The sequence below is a fragment of the Fulmarus glacialis genome, unplaced genomic scaffold, assembly GCF_000690835.1.
Source record: "Fulmarus glacialis isolate BGI_N327 unplaced genomic scaffold, ASM69083v1 scaffold17130, whole genome shotgun sequence".
Classification (NCBI taxonomy): Eukaryota; Metazoa; Chordata; class Aves; order Procellariiformes; family Procellariidae; genus Fulmarus; species Fulmarus glacialis.
Window position 1 is genome coordinate 129,293 of NW_009187798.1, and position 23,618 is coordinate 152,910.

Below are 23,618 nucleotides of genomic sequence, written 5' to 3' on the forward strand. Positions count from 1 at the left end.
ATTGTTTTTATCTATACTGAGAGTTTTTTCATAGCCTTTTGAAACAGCAGAAATTGTGCATTCTGCACTTTCTGCATGCTGCCTGTCGTACTGGGAGGAAATCTTCCTCATCTTGACAGACTAAGTAGGTGCTGTTTCGTTTTGACATTGTTCCCCTCTCCAAGCTTCAACTCCATTTCGGGAGTGGGGGGTCAGCCCTAGAGGCTTTCGGCACAACAAAAAGAGGTCTTGGGAAACATACTGCAAGATCATATCTTTAGAGAAACAGATGTTTAGCTGGTACAGTATAGACATTGTGCTTAACTAGCCTCTTGTTAATTATTTCAGGTTTTTTAAATACTGTGTAACCCTTTATAGAGTAGAGTTACTCATGGAAACGGGGTGAAGTCAGGGTTGTGTCGCAGTCAACTGGAAATTCATTGCATTCCCAATGGAGGCCAGGATTTCTGTGACTGGTTTATGGAGATATATTGTAGCCTAGAGATTGCTCACAAATTACTTTTTGCAACTGTTGCACTCAAGATTGTCAAATTACTGCTCTGTGCTTTCTACTTGGTCACCTAAATTGCAAGTTACTGTTTTATGCTTCCCGAATGTTTCTGGTGTTTCCAAGGTGGCTGTGCAAACCCTGCTGGCAAGAGCTTCTCATATTTCTCATCCATAAAAATATTTACTTGACTTTTCCCACCAAAATTGGTTGACTTCTTCAAATTTTTGTCTGAAGGGAGTTAAAAGAGGAGCAGATAGAGTCAAAGCAACGTGCAGAGTTTGTCCACATACATGAAGGAGAACATGGACGTGGTGCTAGTGGAGCTCCAAGCTCTGCAGATCCTTGCTTTGACATTGACTTTTGACTTGTGATGAATTGTTTTGCTGATGTATTGTTAACTTTTATTCATAGTTCTTATTCTTGTATAGTGAGTAATGATGATGAGGTCCTGGTAGGTGCACCTGGTTAACAGTGAAATGTCAATAGAAGATTTTCTAGGCAAGAGGCCAGGAAACATTTAGGAAGAAACCTTTTCACCTTAAAAAATATATTCTTTCCAGACAAAAACCTTTTAGTGAAAAGGTTACTGATAAATAACGTTTAGCAATCTGATAGCCTCTGATGCTTGAGAAGGTTTTAGTCATTCATAGACTTCGGAAAACAGAAAACAGCGAACTCTGTTTTGTAGACTGCATAAGTGTGAGCATTCAGGAGCCAGGGTCTCTCAGAGTTGCTGTGGTATGTAGTGTCAGTTGGAGAAAACTATCCAAAAGGGTGATATTTGATTGTGATATTTTTGCTGATATTAAGTTAAAACATAACATAAGAAGAGCTGAGCTATGTGTTTATATTTGTGTTGTAGGAGCATGTGTTAAACATCTTACAAATGCTTTATGTGTTATACAAGCCTAGAGTCTCATCTGAAATGCATTTATAAATATTTAAATACACTACAAAGTAACTGGCGTTCCCTAAGCTGGATTGCTATCATGAACTGTCTGGACAGTTAGCTGTCTATATACAGTGTGACAGACCATGTGCTGCAGGTTTTTATAACAACGTATAAAAATAACCATCTGGAACCGTGTAAACCCCAAGGCTGCATCTACGCATAGTCAGGGTGCAAACGTCAGGTGTGTAGTTGCCTAATTGCTGAGCTCAGCTGTCTAGACACATTCATATTATGCCATCTTGGGGCTTACTCGCAAGTGTAATCCAGGCTCCTCAAAATTGGAGGCTCTTTAGGAAGAGTTAAAATTGATTAAGGGTAAGCCTAAAATGCCTTAGATGGAGTGTTCTATGAAATAAAGTAAAATGGCATGCTTTTTCTTAACCCTAGTCTTATTTTAATTTTATTTTCTCCTGGTTGACTCTCTTTTCTTATCGTTGTTATTTTCTTCCTGTTGTTTGTCTTAGATCAGGAGGAAGGTCAAGTGTCTTTATGTGGTGGCAATATCCATTGTATTCGGCTAACCATACCTTGGTGCAATTGTATGTCATTGTCCTGGCAAGTACGTTTGCAGTTGTCAGAGGTGTGCCAGTCTTACCTGAAGTTCAGGGTGCCAGGAAGCACCTGGATTTTTCCACATTGACTAAGATTAGCGAAATGCTATTACTAATCCATTTTTTCTACTTTAATTTGGGAGTTATCTGCTAGGTGTCCTGTAAAACCCAAGAGAGAAAGACTTGAGGGAAAAGTCACCATTTTTTGCATTTCATTGCTCTCTCTGAAACTTGGTATGCCTTCATAAAATGCAGTGTTTTGGTATTACATTGAGCATAACCAGAAACTAATGAAATACAGCATTAGACTAAAAACACATCAGTAGGGTCATGCTTTTGCCCTTCATCTTCTATCCTTCTTTTCAGAGAAGGCTGCTGCAAGCATTGTTGGATGGCTAGTCAAGAATCTTTATGAACCGTTTGTAGTGTTTGAGGGTTTTTGATTTCTTGAAAAGGCCTACGTGGCATACAAATAGCACCTTTTCCTTTCCCTCAGGCAATATCCAATGTGCTTAGAGTAAGTTCTTGCCTCCCTGAGTGCCAAAATCGCTATTGCTGGAGTAGCTATGAGCATCAGTCATCCTAGAAGAGAGTCTGGAGGGGAAAAAAGGCCTCATCCACCTTATCCACTTTGGTTGCAACTGAGCTCTCTGTAGGCCAGCGGTACAGCCTAGGCTTGCTAGGGCGACCCGCTGCCTCCTCAGGCAGGATCATTTAGCTTCTAGCAGATCTAAAATACACTGGGTCCCCTTGGCTCCCAAGGAACATAAACGGATAGCAAGCAGTTGCCCAGTGGAGAGCTGTGTCTTCAAAGCCCCTTGTATAAATTATTGCTTCATAGATAAAAAGAAATTATTTGGTACGCCAATGCGTTATTCTGTTTAGGTGTAATGACTGTGTCTGAAGCAGGCCCAGTAAGGGTGAGCCTTCTGAGAAATGCCTGCTCCCTATTTGGTTGTTACTGGTATTTAAAACCTGATTTGATGTTTCTAGGAAGGTTTCAAGAAGCATTAGCAAAAAGGTCATCTCTTTGCAGGTCTCCAAAGGCGTTGCTGCTCTTCAGTTGGGCTGCCTTGCTGGAGGATGAATGGTTGGAAAGTACATTTAGTTTTTTTCTAATAACCTTGTTGTATAGGATTTTAGGACCGAGATTTACTTGTCCAAGCCATTAGCTCAAAAAAGTCATAGAACTGTGTAAGTATACAAAAAAAGAGCCTGTCAACTATTTTGGAAAACATGAAGCTCTGAGCCTAGATTTGCTGGGACCTTCTGATCTTGAGTGTGGCCATACTCTTCTTATTGCCCATTTCAGACAATAAGGCTGAAGTTGTATAACTGTGCTTTCTGGTATTAGTTAACTGTAAGCCCTATCATGTAATATAGGCTGAGGGAGTTTGTAAGTAGAGGGGTTTTTGAAATGGTCAGGTGTTTTTTTGTTTGGGGGTTTCTATTGCAGTCAAAGAAACTTCTATTTGAAAATGAAAATAAAGGGTGATAAATTGGTAGAGACAGCAGTGGGAAGAAATTATTTCATGGAAAAGAACTTTACGTTCCTATTTAAATATGGTCAATAAAATTCTATTATTTTCTTAAAATAATTAACTCAAATGAGCATTTAGTTTTGAGGGAAATAAATAAATGACCAAACTTTCAGGCACATTAATATTTGATTTGGAGATAACTGCATAAATATTGAATTTGAAGATTACATTCCAGAGCACTGCATTAAAATTGCAAGACTTTTCTATTATCCTTCATAATGGAACATGAAATTAGAAACTTGTTCACGGAAAGAAAAATTCCTCCACTCTCATCTACACATTTTCTGCACTGTTGTGTTAACAGAGGAGCTCTTCTTCTCATACTGTGAGAAGAGACGTAGCTATCAGTAGGACATAGACCCTGAAGTCATTTACGGTCCTTTTGAAAATTAATATGCACCATTTCATAATTGCATCTCAGTTCTTTGATTGGTATAGAACAGAAGTTTAACCAGGGAGTTAGCCTACAGGGTTAACTCTCATGTTTCCGGATATGGGAGTCCAGAAAGCTTTGGTGTTGTTCCTTAACTTTTATTTCTTTTCTCCTTCCTTCAGTTGCATGTGTTTGAGGACCACTAAAACATCTTCTTGACTTCCTAATCCTAAAACATTTCTAAGAACCCTGGTGTAGCTCTGTGTTGTTCAGGAAGGAAACACAGGTCTTTTGGCGTCCTCCTCACTGTAGATGCCACAGCTGTTGTCAGCCTGCAGATCTTACATCCAGTGAGATCTGTGGTCTTGTGGATATTAGTTACCACAACGGTCTGGTTAGCTAGCATTTATTATTGCTCAGAACATGTGGGATGTATTCAATACAACAACTCGCCATTATTAACAGCACTCAGCCCCCCTTTCGAAGGTGTGTGCTAATTCATGGCTGCCCTGCTTCCGTTTCTGGGAAATAGTTCTGAAAATGGAATAACAAATAGAAACATGGATCAGACAGTCTCAAAACATGTGTAGGCATCCAGTCCAAAGTGTTTTCAAACATAAATTGATTTTCCAACTCTTTTTTTCTTCTTATATTGGTCTCAAATAATTCATTTCCATAACTGTACAGTTCTGCAGTTGCTCCTCTTATTTATGGTTCAGCAATAACAAAACATTGTTCCCCATAGACTTGAAAATGGAGCAAACATACTCATTCTACAGCAAAGAGCAATGCAATTGTATTTCTTCCTAATTAACTATACCCCCAATAGAAAAATTCATGGAATAATAACATAGGAGAAAATTGGTCATTTTACCTTTATGTACGGTTTGCTGTTTTTCAAAAACTGTGCATATATTTAGAGACCGATGCCTATCACACAGATTGTGTTTAGTTCCTGTTCATGTTATGGTTGTTCTGCACTGGTTTGTTAAGAGTTAATGAACATTACGGATTTTCATGCCATACAGCTCTGTAACTTGCACAGTTCTATCTTAGGACAGCAGAAGGTGTAAATGATGTTTAAAAGCAATCTGTTGATCTTTGCCCCTATAACTGAACATATAACTGATTAATCATTTATTAAACCTGTCTACATTATTTATGAGTAGAACAGAAATATAAACAAGTGACCTTTTTATCCTTTTTTGTTTGAGAAAGTAGCTTCTTTATTTATAGAGCTAGTGATGATAACAAAATACAGATTAAATTTTAATGACTGCTTTTGTATTCCCTCAGATTTATCAGAAAACAAGGACTGGATCGGCTTTTCCTGGAATGCGATACCCACATGTGGCGCCTGGGGGACCGGAGGATCCCAGAAGGAATCACAGTTGATGGAGGGTCAGACTGGTTTCTCCTGAACAGGAAGTTTGTGGAGTATGTCACTTTTTCTAATGATGATCTGGTAACAAAGATGAAGAGGTTTTACTCTTACACGTTGCTTCCTGCTGAGGTATGTGAATTCAAAACAATCCCTCTCTGTGTTCAAAACTGCAACGCTTGTGCTTGTCCCAAAGATCGCCAAAGTCAGAGGGGCTTTCGCTTGATTTCGGTGGGCTTTGGATCATCCCACAGCGGGTAATAGAATTTTACTCCCATGACGAGTAAGTCCTTTAGTGTCAGAACAACTTTGCAGTTGTTTAGTTGCTTTGTTTGTTTGTGGGACTTTTTTGCAAGGAATGACTTTGTGTTATACTTTTAAGCCTATTAATCTATTACTGAACAACCAAAAATCCAGCTGCCCTTTGCTTGCAAATTGTTCCTCCACAAAGCCTTTGAAGACTATTAGAGATGGCGAATTGTCTTCATAAGTAGCTTTCCTCGCTATTATCCAGCCCACTTCTTTAAAAATAAAAACACAACAAACAAAGGTTTATTGTTCCATTCAAAACTCAGCTAGAAGGCATAGTCACAAGTCATTTAGATCACTCAGGAATCCTCTGGCTACAAGCGATGCAGAAGGGGAGTGCACACCAGGATGGATTTTCGTCTAACATGCGGCAGTGTGTCAGGGAGTTGTGCGTTATCTACAAATAGAGCACAGAGCCTGGCGGGTTGTCAGGCTGTGCTGCACCTACCTCAGCAAGTACATTGCTCCCCTGGCTTGTCAGGGTCTGCTCCCAGGGTACGTAGCATGCAGCCATCCCAAGGAAGATCTGATGACTGTCTTTAAAATGATAACTTCCTTCCTCACTAGTGGCCCCTGAACATTTTGAGGGATTGATGAGACTGATCTTGCAAATCTAGGCTTATTATCTTGTGGTGGAGTGCAGCGATTGTCATCTTTTAATAGGGGTTTATTATTCCACACACGTGTTGAATAATCTTGCTTTAATCCCATTTCTGTTAAAAATCACCTTTTCTCTCAACTCTGATAACCTTTTCATCCATTATCTAGGAGAAATTTCTGTATCATTATAAAAGGACACAGGGCAATGGGTAATTGGGTAGGATTTTTTTTTCCTCTCGCTTGAATGAGAATGGATGCCTTTACGGGTTTAACCAAACAGTTCAAGCATAAAATCCATATTCACTGGGCTGTCATTTAACATTAAAAAGGGTAGGGGGATTATTTTGGGGCCAGCCATGCTAATGTTATGCTGGTTATTTATAGGTCTTACTATTGCTGATTTTAAAGAGAAGTCACTGCTCAAAAAATCATCTCTTACAGGGCTAAATTTGATCATATTCCATAGCTTCTTTCTACAAGGTTTGCTTTGCAAGATACATAGCTGGTTTCTTAAAATCACCCTGCATTTGCTGACCTGTTAACCTGCTATATCAGTCCCCATTACACATGATTTATGTAACAGCTGATACTATGATGATATAATTAGGATAGCCCAATAGGAATTCCTTGCTGCCTTGAGTCAGCAAATAAAGACTTATGATTTCAGATGTAATTGCAGGAGGCAAAATGTCCTTCTGGTGCCTCGGGTGAACTGTACATATCAGAACAAGGCCATTCAACTAGCAGTGCATTTCGGAATGCTGGAGATAGAGACGTCCACAGAAGAGCTGTCTGAAACTGTATTTTTTTCATAGTAACTGGGGATGGTAAAGGTTTGAGAATTGTCTTAGGGAAACGACTTGAGATATTTAACACATTGCTCAGAAAGTAGTCCTAAATCTGTTAGACTAGAGAGTAACTTACTGAAGAGAAATAATGGGAATTTCTTAGAATTGCTCATACAGCTGAAATAAAAATAAAATAATTGCTGGCACTGGTGTCCTTTGGACTCCCAATGCCCAAAGCTGATCATTGCAGAAGTGCAATTATTCTGTGCCAGGTTATTGTAGCAAGGCCTCAACTGTATGTTATTACAGTTTGGCTGGGTCTGTAGCGTGTTGTGATTTTTTCATGCTCTATGGAATGCTTACATGTAGAATGCTTTTCATATATGGCAGAACAGTAGAGCTTGTTAATTGTGACGTTTCGAAAGAAAGTAAGTCGCCTGCATTAGGTGTAGGCCCATGGGCTGAAATGAAGGAGAAAATGGAATTCTGAGGAGCTGAGTGTACTTATCTGCTCTGTTTTTCTTGCAGTCCTTCTTTCACACTGTTCTGGAAAATAGCCCGTACTGTGACTCCATGGTGGACAACAACTTGCGCATCACGAACTGGAACCGTAAACTCGGTTGCAAGTGTCAGTACAAGCACATTGTTGACTGGTGTGGCTGTTCGCCTAATGACTTCAAACCAGCAGACTTCCACCGATTCCAGGTAACTGAAGGGGTCTCTTCTCTGATACCCGCAAAGAAGCTCTTCCCCCTCTGCTGGGATGTGGAGAGCCATCTGGCTGCATGGCTGCAGCAGGGAGTGGGAAGGGAAGCTTTTACCCCATCAAGCAAGGTGGAGAAAGAGGTGTGAGGAAGCTCTGCTCTTAATTTCAGGAGAATAAAAGATTGGTTCTCCTGTGTTTTGGCCCTTGAGACTTACTGCTGCATGGTAAGGTCACAAAGCAGGTCTTCGGACTGCTTGGCATTGGTAGATCTGCTGTGCTAGAAAGGAGGGAAGCTTGACACATCTCTCACTGTACCAATATTTCTTGGTAACTCTTGTGAATTTCTTGAAGGGGTTTTTCCAACGTTCCAGCTCAGGTGCTTTCATGATTTCATGAAGCTCCTGGCTTTCATTGTTTAGCAGTGTTTTTCGTCTTTGAAAAAAACTTAAAAGTTGACTAGAGTGCCTGCTAGAGGCTTACATAGCACAAGGCAAATCAGTTTTCGTGATTATATTCATCAACATGATTATATTTAAGTTTTTCTTGTAGTTTTGGGGGCCAGAGTCATGAGGTTTCGATCACCCAGCCTTGGCAGGACTCCCTTAAAAAGTTTAATCAGTTCCTTTGTGATACAGTTTCCTCAAGGCAGACATGAGAGCAAATCCGTGTGCTCAAGGGTGCACTCAGTCTCAAGACTGTATCTGGCCTGTGTATCTTCTATTAAGAATAAACAACCACTTGTTTCAAGGTCACCAGATTTGCAATTCCATCCCTGCAGCTCCTCGGGGTTCCCTGCATAAAGCATGTTTGTTCAGGCTTTGTGTGGGATGGGGAATTTGTTACCCTACAGCACAAAAATGATGACTGCTCCGAAACAGAGATCTTTTCTTTATTGTAATGTGCTGCCTACCAGGCATGGTTGAAGTCAGTGACACGGCACTCACAAAAAGAGCAAATGAGACATTATCTAAGAGAGGCTCTGCTGCCCCAAACACCAATCCCAGGAAAGTCTCCAGCACAGAATAAATGGCAAGTCTTAAAAAACTCCTGCCAGTCTGCAGAAGCTGACCTGCTCCAGGCTGGGAAAACAACCCACAGTGACATTTCAGAAAACAAACAGGTAAACTGAGCTGCAAGGGAAAGCTCAAAATTAGAATAGATGTAAAGGCAACTTCTGAGACTTGCCTGATGAGAGAGCCCCTCAGACAAACACACGGCACCAGAAGGCTTGCTCACAGTTCCCCCGGAGGCACAAAGCAAGCTGCAGAGGAGGAGATCAGAGAGCCCACAGTATGTGCCATCTCATAGTAAAACTGAGCGTCCTTAAAAGAATTTTTTGACCATCTGGGGCACTTTTGAACTCCTCAGCGCCTCAGAACCCATGCTCAAATATGAGCAAGGCAAAACAAAGGCTTTTTAAAAGCTAATGGTAGTTGAATAGCATATAAACCCAAGATTGTGTCAAGTGCAGAGCAAAAAATCTGTATGGGGCTGGTCAGAAGCTGAGAAACCTCAGCCACAGATGGCACTTCTCCCAGAGTCCTCTTACCACCTCGTAGCAGCAAATCCATACACGCAAAATGCTGCTCTGCCTCTTCTGAGCCCCTGTGCCACAGGATGCTTTGCTCCCTGCCTGACCGGTAATAACGCACGCCAGTGCTGCGCCGTCTCCGGGCTAACCCGGTGGTTTAGAGAGCGTTCCACACCCCTCCGGCATTTGGAGAGCCTTCCAGAGCAAGGCAGCAGGGGGTGGCTGTTGGTACGAAGGGATTGGCACACCTACATTTTCGTTGAGTAATTACATAGTTTTTATCTGAATCTTAACAACACTCTTAATGACAAATGGTCACAAAGGTGACCTTTTAAGTCACCTTTGCCCATGGGAAGAACCAGTTCATGTCCTCAACTCCAACCCATTGCTTAGGACAAAGTGTCATGGCTGAAAATGGAAACTCACTCCATGTCTTTTCCTTTTGTATCACCACAGCAGACTGCCAGGCCAACTTTCTTTGCCCGCAAATTTGAAGCTGTAGTGAATCAAGAGATAATTGGCCAGTTGGACTACTACTTGTACGGCAACTACCCGTCTGGCACACCCGGCCTCCGGTCATACTGGGAGAACGTGTATGATGAGCCTGACGGCGTGCACACCCTCAGCGATGTTGCCCTCACCATGTACCATGCGTTCTCCCGCTTGGGCCTGCGCAGAGCCGAGACTTCGTTCCATGCTGCTGGAGACAACCGCTGCCGGTTAGTCTGAGTCTGTCTTTCTTTTTCTGGCTGTTTCAGCAGACACAGACTGGACTGCTGAGCGCCGGTGGAGGTGCATCTACTTGGCTGTGCTGGCTGGAGCATACTGTCACAAACAGGGCCAGGCAGCTGCAAGTGTACAGCACTTATTTCCAGGAGTATTTATACCCATAATAAAGCATTGGTTATTCAGGGTTGACATTATGCAACCTGTTTGCTGCACTTTTAAGGAGCTCCTCTCCAGCCTGATGAAGACTGACAGGATCCAGTTGGGCAGTGCTACCCTCACTGCTGTGTTTTCTTGATTAATTTCAGCAAGTGTATTACACCCACAGCTCCTAAACACTCCATGTGATTGCAGCAGAGGTCATGTTCACCTCTATTATGCTTACCAAAAGCAGACGACAGGATTTCAGAATTAATCAGAACACAAGCAGGTTAATGGTCCTTGCTTGTTTGTTCCCCTGGGTGCATACATGGAGTACAGAGAACTACTTGCTCGAGCTCAGTTTGCCTGCTTGGTACAGCTGTCTGTGCCTAAAGTGTTGCGGCTGGTGGAAACCATTAGCATAAAATAAATAAAATGTATGTATGTATGAATATAGAGAGAGAGCGCAAATAAAGGTCCTTATTCTTTAAAGGGAAACCCCCCTACATTCTAGATTCCTTTTTCACCTATAAGCCTAGCAAAGAAGAATTCAGTCTAAAAGGGATTTGAAGGAAGAATTCCTGGAGTTAGACTTGCACAGAAAAGACTCTCTTCGCAGTAGATGTTTGCTGCCTGCAAACACATGTGAAACTGTTTACGTTCAAAGCAGAGAGGGTTCATCTTTTAAAGCCTTACTTTACAGTCTCTTAATTCCTTCTTCAGAATGTATTTTTTTGGACCCTGCCTTTTTTATGCTAATAGAAAACACATACAGCCTAAGTCAGCGAATACTGAAGACACTCCTTGTGCTTTGACGGATGGACTTTGCCCCTCGTATTCTCGAGGGAACCGAACGCGCCTTGACCTTCCTGCTTAGTCATGGAAGTGCTGAGCAATGTCCCATTTAGAAAGATGGGGCAATAAGTGATCCAGATTCCTATTACAGTTTTGCCAGTAAAGGTTACCGGTGCAAAGCAATAAAAGATCAAAAACAATTAGATAGAAATAATCACTAGTACCATGCCTTCCTTATATGAAATAAAGGCAAACCTAGAGAAGTCCTGGGTCATTTGTCCTGCAGAGTGAAGCCAGCAGACAGCATGGGAGCTGTGTATAACCAGTACTGAAATAATTTGACAATTACTTTTGTGGTTATTCCTTTTGCCAGTGTTCTGATGATGATTTATATCAATAATCAATTTCATTTCTGGGGAGCTTTTCATTGCACAGGAACTCAAGGTGCTTTTCAAGCTTGCTCAGATTATAGATAGGGAAGCCATGTCATCCACCGCTGATTGCAGCTGTCTGCGGGATAAAGCATGGCTCCTTTACAGTAGGCTGGAGCCTCACAAAACAGTGCAGGGAGGAATTGCAAACAGTGATATAGAATGGAGGCTTCATTTTCATACCTACCTGAACCCCCTCAGCATCCAATTTAAATCACAGGAAGGTGGATAATCCTCAGGTTAATGATTCACATCTCTTCTCTCTTGATACTATGTTGTCTTTCTAGGCGTATGCATATATACACTTCCTCTTTCCATTGTAACACGGTAATGGCAGAGATATATTTGGGCTGAGCACATTGACGGTATTCCCTTTGCTGTTAGGGCTAACAGCAGCACGAAGTTAGCTGATATTGCAGTCACCACCCCAGCTCATTTTACACTGCTGCAGGCACTGCGAGGAAAGCCTCTACCACTTCAGATCACGTTTGGAGTCAATCCCATGCTGCCACCCGCGGCAGCCCAGGAGGCTTTTATAAGAGAAGCTGCCTTGCACACTTTTCTAACAAGGGCTAGCTCACAGCCTCAGAAAGCCGTGCCCCCTGCAGACTGCTCTGGTACCAGATTAGATTGCATATCAGCATCTTCAGTGGAAGCAACATTAATGTGTGATTGAGATTTAATTTATTTCTCTCCATCTCTAGGCATTTTTACCCGCTGCTGCCAAGAGACAATTTACTCAGACTATTTCAAGGATATTGTAAATATTTGCTGCTCCACACATATAAAACAGGTCTTAGTACTCAGAACAGAAGTCAGATTGTTGCTGGTATTGGCTGCATAGCTTTGCTGTGGTTTTGCTCAGTCCATCAGTGCTGGCCCTGTTTGTACCCCATCTTGTTATGTTTATTTCTCAAGCTCTAGAGACTTCCTTCTGGTGTTGCTGGTTTCATGTAATGGAAAGTCCTTCTTGGTTAGCTCCTCTTAGTGCTTATGTCTTGAGATGTAATAACTAGCATGAGGAGTCAGACTTAGCTGACTTGACTGGGAAGGTGTGATACTGGTTGGTTTTAAATGTATCGCAGACACACTTGTTTCACAGTTAATGTCAGTGCTGTAAAATAGCAAAATATTTGATTTCAGAGCTATGAATAACATGTTTTTAATTATTTATGCATCCATATGTACGCAAACATTATTACAGATGTTTCTGAGACTATAGCAGACAATTGACCGTAAATTTTAATTATTTGAAACCATGACTGCAATGTCTTTAAATCCAAACTGTAACCAAAGGCTTCCAAATCTCTCGATGAGAGATTTTTCCTGTTTGTTTTACCTTTTTTCACTTTATTTTTAATTATGAGCAAAAAATCCACGGCAAAAGCAATCTCAAGTCTTTAAGGAATGTGAAGTTTATTTCCTAAAAAAAAAGGAGACCTAAAATGGGGACCGGATCCTGGTGTCCTTTGCTGCAGTGCCACCCTACAGAGCACTGCCCTTGGAGAATCGGTTGGGGATCAGATTCATACGCGGGAATGGAGCGGGGCATCAGCTCGCCCGTGCCCGGCCTCGCAGCACCCTCTGCTGTCCCCAGCCTGCTGCTGTCCCACAGCAAGCGAGGGAGGCACTGCCGTTACCAGGCATCTGTAGGGACTAACCCTGCTGAAGGCAAAAAAAAGAAGGCCACCTGATTTGGAGCAATAGACACATTTCTTGAACATCGTTTATCCTAGCAAACAGTGCTGCAGCCTAACAATGTCTGTCTCTGGGTGGCACTTTCTACCCAGCAGAGGTAGTAAGGGAAGGGAGTTTTCTGGCACGCAGAGATACTTGCTAACGAGCTTAGAGCTGTGAATATGTTCTAAATGAGCATATATTCTTAGTGACATTTTTTATGTTTCAGGGTAATCGGAACAGCCTAAGAATATTTGATAATGAGTCATGAACACATTTGAAATCTCTTAATGTACAGTGGTGAATTTTCTAGTTGAAATGAATGCTTCTTGAGCCATTAGCTCCAAGTAAATGGAGATTTCATGTCTCCCTTGTGTAACTGATGAGCATGTGCATGTGCTGTTTTACAGATACTACCCCATGGGCCATCCAGTTTCCGTCCACCTTTACTTCCTTGCTGACCGTTTCCAAGGCTTCCTAATCAGACACCACGCAACCAATCTGGCTGTCAGTAAACTAGAAACTTTGGAAACGTGGGTGATGCCAAAGAAAGTCTTTAAGATCGCAAGTCCACCAAGCGATTTTGGAAGGTTACAGTTCTCAGAGGTGAGTATGCATAGTCACCCGTGCAGTTCGTCACGAGTCTCTGGAGAGATTGCATACTAATTCAGCAGCCTTTGGAAACTGTATTTCCATGTAATTTTTATGTGAGAGTGGCTCTCTAGCATAATCCACATCCTCTTCATTGAAGGAGATACTGTTGCCAGTTCAGACCTGTGGTCAACCCTTACTTCTTACGTTACTCTGACTGTCCTCACTCCCTCTTGTTTTAAGAACAAACTGAAAGCATTTACTGTTGTAAAAAGGGGCTCAGTAACTTAAAAAGTTTTGTGATTGTTGTGAATGCTGTGAGAGATACCTGGGAAAAATGCCATGTTTCTGCAGCTCCAGATGTGAACAGGGATTTGGTAAGTGTTCCTCTCAAGAGTATGAAAAACCCCTCATAAAATTAGTGATAGTCAGGCACCGATGCCACATGTGAGCAAAATATTGATGTTGTAACACGAAAGAAAATTATCACAGCGGTGGCTGAGATTTCCCACAAATCCTGTTATTTTGTCTAAGTATTTGTCTCAGGATCTGACATAGAGCGTAAAAAATGTACCCTAAAATACATCAGGAAAGTTGACCACTAATAGAAGCCGACATCTGTGTTCTGTTTTAAAGATATAACTGTCTGAGCAGTTAATTTCATGATTTTTCTTGTTAAGCCACACATTTCAATTAAGGTATAAAATTGATTGAACAAATGTGTTCCAGTCATTATGGCCAAGTCTATAAATTACCATCTTCTTGGGCAATTAAGAAATGCCTAGGTAGGATTCAGTGTTTTGGTGTGCATGGCAAATCCGTGACACTAATGTGCCATTAAAGAGATGGATGGAAAATGTGTTTCATTTATCAATGTGTCTGATGGTAGGCTTGCCATTTCATGCAGTGATAAATGGTCATACAAGCTTTAATTCTTGTGATTTGTAGGAGTATTTCTGCTGTTTATTTGGTACCTTTAATCTCACTTTCGGCCTGATGCCTGCTCTGGGTCCTTCTTTTGAAAGCAACTGGGCTGGCAGCAGGAAGAGTTTTTTCTAATTGTATGATGAAAAAAAGGAAGTATGGTGATCTTAGTGTTCTGGAACTCAAAAATCTTTAGAAAGAATACATCTGAATTCATCTCAGTTGTAGGGAGGAAACAAACCTGGACCAGAGTTTACTTGCTTGCCACTTGCCAGGTTCCCTCTGGCCCCAGTGCATTGGAACCAAACCTTTTTTTCCCCAAAACCAGAACTGCAGCAACCGTGAGCCTGATCAACAGATGTCCTGGAGCAGCAGTGCCCAGTGTCAGCCTCCCCTGACAGGGCAAGCAGTGGCATGTCAGTGGCCTCTTCGCTGCACTGTGCCCACAGCTCTGTGGAGTGTGTCGCCCTGCAGGGAGGATCCCCGGATCCCCTGGGACTAATGAGCCGCTCTTCGCAGCCTCATAGACCACGGCTGGTCTGTAAGCAGCCCTGTAGGAACTGCTGCTGCAGTGAAGCCGAGTGAGCGCAAAGCATGGGAAGGGTTTAATCACTGATGAGCTTTTTTCAGGCTAAGGAAACATTTTCTTCTATTTGAAATACACAAAAAGAGTTTTGGTGGCTGCTTACTTGTTTTCATTATTTTTTCTTGCCTAAACTCTTTAATTGTCCTCTCCTTTCAGAGATGATTCATGTCTTAAAAGACCAGGAGGTACAGAGTAAATCATTTAATCATTTCTTAATTGTTTATTTTACTTTCTGTCTTCCTTTGGCCTGCAGGCATCTCTGCCTCTGAGCCAAATTATTCTCTCAGTTACCCTGGTATAAATCCAGCATTAACCTCTTCAGCTTCAGTGTGGCTGGAAAGCCTCTCATCTGCTACTGCTTATTAAAATGGCACTTCTTTGTCAAGTCCCACAAGTGTAAAACAAACTTAGCACTTCAGCTAAGATGAGAGCATCAATGTTCGCAGGTTAAGACCAGAAAAGAAACTTAAGATTTGTGCTTAATGGGACATATAACTGCTGTTTTTTCAACAACTTTCACCCCATGATCTGGCAGAAATTTAAAACTGAATGGGGCCTTTTTAGCTAAGAGCTTTCTTCCCTCTCCCAGCTCACACCAACGGGACCGACAAGAGAGCACAAATATGCCACATTGAATGTGCTCCTGGATGTATTTGTGACCCTGACGCACAACTGAAATTGCATCAGAGACGATAGGATCTCTCCAGTCAGCCACTCCTGCCTTCTGCTCCTTTGCTTTGCTTCTCAGACTTTGCTTCCCAAGTAGCAGATTTCACCATACACCATGTAAAGACAAGTGGAAAAAAATCAGCCAGCTGGGCTGTCTAACAGCCAGTGGGGTTAATGATAGTGTTTCAATGGCATACGGCTCCTGCACTCAGTCTTGAGCTGAGTAAAATAAAATATACTTACAGGAAATCCGAGGGAGACGATTCCTAAGCATGAAACTCCCACACCTCCTAAAATTGGCTTGTGCACAGTGCACACAGCATGTATCCTACCAGTCTGGGTTCATGACAACTTTTACATGGAGGGCAGAAGATTGATTTGCCGTACAGTACTGAAAGTCTCAGCTCAGCGTATATCAGTTGAACACTAAGTTCGTTTCTGGTCTTGTTAAGACTTGTGATTCATCACAGGGAATAAAATAAACTAGGTGGCAGGCAATTAGTGTGCATTGTGTGAACCTAATGGTCCTGTTTGTGGTGAGCAATGAGACACAAACCCATAATCAAGGCATAATTTATCTTGGGAAAATTTTATCTTGGGACTGAACAGAGATAGAAACAGGAGTTTTAAGCCAATGAGAGAGTTCCAGCTTTCCAAACGTACCCTGTGCACAGTGCCTGTTCTTGAAGCTCAAAATCATGGTGATTAAAATAATGATGTGGAAAATGTCAGTTTCTGTGCCACATGCCTTCATAATTTATCAGATATTCATTACTGCTTGATTCCATCCCATACTTTGTGTACTCTATTTAAAAGTGGAAGCCTACTTAAAATGTTTTAAGGGGCTATGAAAAATATTATAGGACTGTAGTATCTCTTGGCCTGTAAAATCAGACACCTCAGTACTGGGAACTCAGCTGTGCAGAGTTCAAGGGAAGAGATATAAACCTCTGACTAGTGCTTTAAGTAAAATTCCCTTTAAAATACTTTGCTTCTAAAACCAGTAAGCTGTGCAGCATGGGAAAGTATGGCCCCCAGATGGAAACTGGACATAAAGGGCAGATCCTGTAAATAGATGCGTGCAGCTCCCTGCCCTTCCCTTCCCTAAGGTGCCTGTGGTGCACCAGCCCCGAGCGGTGTCAGCACCTTGTCTTGGTCTGAGCCCCGGCTCTGGGGCATGCTGGGTGTTGCAGGGTGCCCAGGTGCCTTCCCTTTGTGTTGCTGAGGGCCTGCTCTGCAGCAGTATTTTCTCCTTGGTTTTGTGCTGCTGTTTTCATGGACCTGCACACCCTGACAGTGGTGGTGTGACAGGCTCTCATGGGAAGTGATTGCCACCAGCATGAGAATTGTCCATTCCTCCCCCTTTTCTCCTGCCCTTTGGCTGTAAATTTTGGTTTACATTAGAGAACTCAACAACATGCCTGCACAAAGCTTAACAAGCAGCCAATGATTTTGTTATATTTTTTCCCCCAAAGCAATCTTCACTCTTCTATTCTACTCTAATAAACCTTTGCGCATATGAACATATCTCAACATCTTTTGTGCAACCTGGTTGTTGAGCAATGTCACCTGGAGGTTGGAGCATGGGGATTGTAACTTTCTGATTTCTTTTGCTAGGGATGAGAGACTAAAGAGGGGGAAATAGTGCTATGTTGGGGATGAATGCTTATTTTTTGAGGATGATGTAAGCTTTCTTTGAGGAGTTCTTCAGTAAGAAATACTGAATGTGGTGGAAAGAGCTTCCTTATAGGGTTTTTTTTGCCCAGGAGGGTGTAGCTTTGTTTCACATGCTGTGGCTTTATTATTTCCAGGTCTCTTGAGCTCTGGTAGGTGTGACATGGCCACACTCAGTGAAGGCTGGCGGAGTAGATAATAAGATCTGGTCAGGAAATTTTCTTTCTCGGCTTATTTCCATACATATTCAGTCGGTCTTGTCAGGAGAGTACGCACTGACAGCTCCTTGAGGCAGTCAGTGCTTGGGTCTGATATCTGGGCTAGGCTGTCTGGTTTGATTAGCTGGTGTGCTAGGTGAAATACCTCTGAAATTCTGCTGTGTTGATTGCAGAGTAGTGGAAGGCTCATTTTGTCTCATATTCTGCAGTGTCATAGTCCGGTAAGAGGAATTCATATGATGACAGATGGATTTAGGATGGTAGGTTTTTATTCTACTGGCCTTGTAGCTTTTTGCTTTCAGTCCTCCTGTAATTTGTCTGCCAACCACAGTGATTTATTTAGAAGGGATTGGGGACTGGACAGTTTCCAGTACAGGTATCAGTGGCAGTAGGCATCAGGTAGTTGTTACATTTTATGGATTTGGGGGGATTTTGGCATTATATTGGAACCACTTATTCTCATCAAATGAGATGAAATCTAGAAGAAAATTCTCTGAAGCAAATGAACTACAATTATTTGTTATGCTTTCAGGAAGGCAGGTCCTGACCATGCCCGTGTGAGGTGAAGATTAGGGGAAATCTTCAATATCCACATATGCTGAAAGAGGGGATCCTGTCTGTGTGTGCATGGGCCTCCAGAGACTGCTTAAGAGAATCCCATGGTTTCTGTAGTATAGGGAACAAATCAACCCTTAGGTCATCTATGCTGTTTGTTTGGAAATTAAGGCCAAAAAAGACCTGAAGCCTATGAGGGGTTTCAGTACCAGGCTGGCCAAAACATCTGTATGTCTCTCCAAGGAATGATGTCAGATGTATGCTTGCCAAAAGGAGCCAAGGGGTTCTCCTGTTCTTCACTTCAAATGGGGTCCCTCAAATCTTTTTGTGTTTGATACTGATGACTTTTCATTTGAGATCATGGGAACAGGACCTCATGGGACAAGTGAGGTGGGCACTTCCTCCAAAAGCAAATATGCTGCCTTCGATACTGCGGTTCACCAGGTTGCCTTCTTAAGAATTGATGGAAGTGGTTCATTAATGATCAGTCTCATAAACGCATGCTAGATTGAGTGCTGGGATAGTAAAATGTCTTTCTGTTGGCCTAAGAACACCAGTTACTACATTCTCATGCTATCTGTTTAGAGACGCTTATTTTCAGTAGTGTACAAGTGTTAATGGCAACAGCTTGTAAGTTTGTATCATCTCGTGGGTTATGGGTGAACCATTAAAATTCATATAAAGAACAGTGAAATATGAAAGCTGCTAGGAAAAAGAAAGGTCCATTAAATATTTATGCTAGATTGTGAATCAGCTGCTTTACTGTTAGTTAGTGAATAAATAAAAAACAATCTCACTGTTATGACAGTTAGAAAAGAGTTTACCAGAAATAGCTTCCCACATCAGGCAGGAAGGGAGTGCAAGGAAACAGCATTTCATGGACAGATTGTAGTAAAGGACCTGATGTGACTTGTCTTAAAGTCAGCAAAAGCCTCTTCCCTGCCCTTAGCAATAACTGGGTAGGCCTCTACTGCAGGGTCCGTCTCTCAAATGTATCATACGTTTTCATGACCCAGGAGATTATGGGTCATATGTTTTTTTCTATGCATAGCCTGTGTTCAGGGTTGGTCCTTTATTGACTTTCCTTCTCGCTGGAGTGAAAGGAGAGCTGCCATAGCCTGTTACGTCACTCTTAATGTAAAGAAAACCCTTATATCAATCAAAAGTGGACAATTGGACCAAAACACCAAGCCTAGCATTCAGGGTTGTCTCACAATTTGTGTAGACATTGTGACCTTAGATCATGTTGCTGTCAGCCTTTATATGTATGCATAATTCGTGTCATGAAATATGATTTGTGTGTCTTAAGAGCCCTTATTTGACATAAGGGTCTTAGATACTTACAGAAATGATGGTAGCAGCAATGTGGTCTTCAATTTCAGATTGGCACCGAATGGGACGCCAAGGAAAGGCTTTTCCGGAATTTCGGAGGACTCCTTGGGCCGACAGATGAGCCAGTTGGCATGCAGAAATGGGGAAAAGGCCCCAACGTCACTGTTACTGTCATTTGGGTGGATCCTGTTAATGTAATTGCAGCAACGTATGATATTCTTATTGAATCCAGTGCCGAATTTACTCATTACAAACCACCTTTGAATTTGCCTCTGCGACCCGGTGTCTGGACGATAAAAATTCTGCATCACTGGGTACAGGTAGCTGAAACCAAATTCCTTGTTAGTCCTCTCACCTTCTCTAATCGGCAGCCTATCAAACAAGGTAAGTTTTATTATTTGGTACGGGATTAATACGGTTATTGTGTCTGTATTCACTGTAAATGCTGCTGTTAAAAATGAAGTAGCACTGTATTGGAAAAGGAGAAAAGAAAGGAATTTTATAGATACTAAATCAGAAGAAATTGTTGCACGAAGACAAGCACAAGTGCCTGTATCCAGTCCATAAAACACAGCCACTTTGAACAAGAGGCTATTTATATCTTTAAAATATGCACAGTTCAGAATCCAGAGAACTTCAGACTCTCAATAATCTAACAGCTATCATAAAAGCCATCATTTAGAAATAGAAAGAAAAATGGACCTTTCTCTGCTGCTTTTCATTCACATTTGCACATAAAGAGTTACAGATGTTTATCTTGGCAAAGTCTGCGTGTTTAACAATAAAAGCATTAATACACAAAATTCTGCATTAGACAAAATTACCCTAGGCCAGAGCTCACCTGACATATTGTCAGGTCCAGGCATTCACTATTGCCTTATACCTGCCAAAACCTGCTCAGTACATGCCAAGCAGTTGTGTTACAGAAATATCTACAGGTACCGCGATCCCGGTAAGTACGCTATTAGACCCATGCTGACATTTTTTAGAAAGAAACCATTTTCTTCCCTGCCACAGCAGCCCTGAGCCATCCAAATACAGAAGTCATTCTCAGGCTACCAGCAGCAGTTTGCACTGGCACAGGCATTGTTCGAGCGCTTGGGTCTTCGGCCAGTGCCGAGGACACTGGGCTGGGAGAAGAGAGAACATTTTGTAGCCACACCTGTTTTCTTATTCAGTAAGAGCAAAACAAGTTTGTTGCTATGAATATCTTTACCATTCTTCTTAACGTGCTCAAGTGCTTCCATCTGCCCAGTATTAATATTCATAACTTTAGACATCTTAAAGTTGCTAGATACATGAATGATCCTATTAAGTTTTCAGAAATTCTTCTTCCTGACAAGGCAGCAAATAAACTGAGTCAGGCATTTACCTTCCAGCATAACGTGCTGCTTCTGTAATGCAAACACCGCCAGACAACTGCTGAGAGCTAATGCAGCCCTTATCTTGCTCAACAGGAGCTTGATTCTACACATTTCTCAGCAGAAGAGCTAACTTACTGATTTCTTCTTCTAGCATTTGGTGGCATCGTTTCTTAAGCAGAAACTAAACCACTGACAACCTGCTGCTGTTATTAGCTAATAGGCAATGATAAATTGTGAAGAAACGCTGTGTGTAGAAGGAATACATTTTTAAATTTTGAGGGAACCTACTTCTAAATGCAGCTGTTACTGACTCGTCTCCTGGAAATTAATGAATTCCATGTTCTTTGCTAATTTAACAGTTAAAGCGTAAATTAGTTGGATGGAAAATGTGGCATGTAGCTACCAACCTTGCTGCTTTTCCCTATAATGTGAGAGCCCTGTGGACAGATAAGCATGTCTCAGACTTCAACCATGAGTGTAAAGGCAAAACTCCCTTTGGTCCAAACTCTGAATCTGGAATAATTCCACTGAAATTACGGAGTTACTCCATATTGCCCATTGATACACTGGGAGAAGATCTGGCTCATATTTTTTGTTAAAGAGCCCTGTTCATTCCTGTGATAACTAGAATCTACTATAGGAATGAAATATAAAGCTTGGGAACAATATTATCTAGGAAAAAAGCCTCAGGAGTGATTTGCCACTGATGATGTGATGTATAATCTCCAGATGTCTGAGGCATGAAGGTAAAGAAGAAAATTAATTACAGGGGCAGACAGTGACACTCCACTGTAGTTAGAATTGTATTTACAATGCAAATTCCAGTTGTTTGGGTTTTTTTAAGGTTTTCTGTCTCAGTGATGCTATTGTGCTCTGTGCAGGCAATTGTCATTTAGCTTTGATTACCAGCTTTTGTCAGTTTGTCACCACTTTATTATTTAAATATATTTTTCTCTGCCAAATAAAGACATTGTGAGAGTGTGACAGAAGAATTAGAACTTCTAAAAGAACAATTTCTGTTACTGTTGTAAACAATGCGAAAGCTGCCAAAAATCTTTTAAAATGAAGGGATAGTATTATTGTCTTGTCTTAACACTGAAAATAAAACACACATCAGACTTAGCCAGGAGTTGTCAGCAGAAGAGGGGAATGTGTTTTATTAGGGATTTCTTTAAAATTTTGTTCTTCCAACCATCCTTCCTCACCTCCCACCCCCCCCCCCCCCAAAAAAAAAAAGCGAAAAAAAAAAAAGCTGTAACTCTTGACAGGAAGATTACCCTGGAAAGTAATTTGCTACTGCAGAAGCTTTTTGAATGACTGATACATTTCATACCACTTTGCATGTCATTTGCTTGATAGTGATTTGGTCCCCTCTGTCTCATATACTCCAGATGTAGAAACTGGAATTCCCATAGTTACAAACATAAAAAATCTGTCCGTGGTCTTGTGTGTAATTTGTCTCTGTCATTCTAAAAAGCCTTTGCACAAAGCTGGCAGCAGCGCAGCAGCCACTAAAATCTTGTATCTTGAGAGCATGAACACAAAAACAGTCACTGTATTTCCTAAATCATTACTTATCTACACATCACTTCAGCACAGAGCACAAGGCAAAGTTGCTTTCCGTTTCCCAGCATCATGAAGGCAGCCACTTGCTCCTCTTTTGAATAATCAAAGTGAAACGTGTTTGTTCCTGTATCATGACTCTCAAAATTCATGATTACAGTTCAAAATAAAAAAATTAATCATGGGACAGCTACCAGCAAAGATGTTTTGTTTAGCAGTTTATAAAAACAGCATATGCAGCTAGTTTATTCATTTTCTATTCCCATTTATATATTAATTTTGGCCTAGAGTCTGTGCATGCAAGTAAAACCATAAAGGGAAATCAAGAGCAGGTGTTTTCTTTGATATTGTGTCCAGATGTGCATAACTGACAGAATGTAAATTGTTTTAAAAACACAGATTCATTGACCTTTTCAAAACCTGGATCTGTAAGATCAGTTCTTACATGGAATTACAGAGTATACTGGGAAGTTTGAGGTGTTTGGGTTTGGAGTAAATGAGGCTCCCAAAGCTATTTCAGTGGAAAGTCTAGAATCTGATGTTATTTATTCTTTCTTGCTCCTCTTCCTCCTGCAGTCATCCAAATCTGTGTCTATTTTCTCTAGTGTAAGCTGTGTCACTGATCAGCTCTGCCTTCAGCAGATCCTTTGGCTCGAGAGTGCCTTCAAGTGTTTGCCTGGTTGGAGAAAGAAAAAAAAAAAAGAAAAGAAAAGGAAGATTAAGTGAATTAGTGGGATAAATCATTTGGAGAAATCAGGTTCACTTGCTCCACCAGTGTCTCCTTCCCCCTATATTCTGCACAGCCAGATTCTGTTTTATTCTTCTTCTACATGGTGATTTTGTTTCTCACCATATGGCTGAGTGTGTTAAAGCCAAGTACTCCGTGCTTACTTTAAGGACACGGGAGGGCTGCCAAGGACCAGCAGGACGCCCCAGGATTAAATTGTGCCGAGACAGAGAGGGAATGTAACATGTGGAGGAGACAAAATAGGGAGAAGATCAGCAGAAGATCACTAGCAGTGATAATAGTCAGGAATGGGGGTTTCTTGCTGTCTGCTTTAGGCAGCCTGAATTTAAGTGCAGTTCAGAGGCTCAAGGCCAGATGTCCACGTCCCCTGCATAGGAACTGGAGGGGCAGAGCCAAACAACA

At 41.6% G+C, this 23,618-nt stretch overlaps 1 protein-coding gene across 1 annotated transcript in view; it reads left to right on the forward strand.

Moving 5' to 3' along the window:
- Positions 1–23,618, forward strand: part of XYLT1 (xylosyltransferase I) — a gene marked incomplete at its 5' end in the record, with an annotated part of 97,969 nt that overhangs the window by 69,421 nt on the left and 4,930 nt on the right. Inside the window, 5 exons of the mRNA XM_009576338.1 lie at positions 5,204–5,420; positions 7,514–7,690; positions 9,679–9,941; positions 13,403–13,598; positions 19,592–19,925. Of these exons, the coding sequence (XP_009574633.1) occupies positions 5,204–5,420; positions 7,514–7,690; positions 9,679–9,941; positions 13,403–13,598; positions 19,592–19,925 (1,187 nt within the window). The remainder of the gene's footprint in view (positions 1–5,203; positions 5,421–7,513; positions 7,691–9,678; positions 9,942–13,402; positions 13,599–19,591; positions 19,926–23,618) is intronic.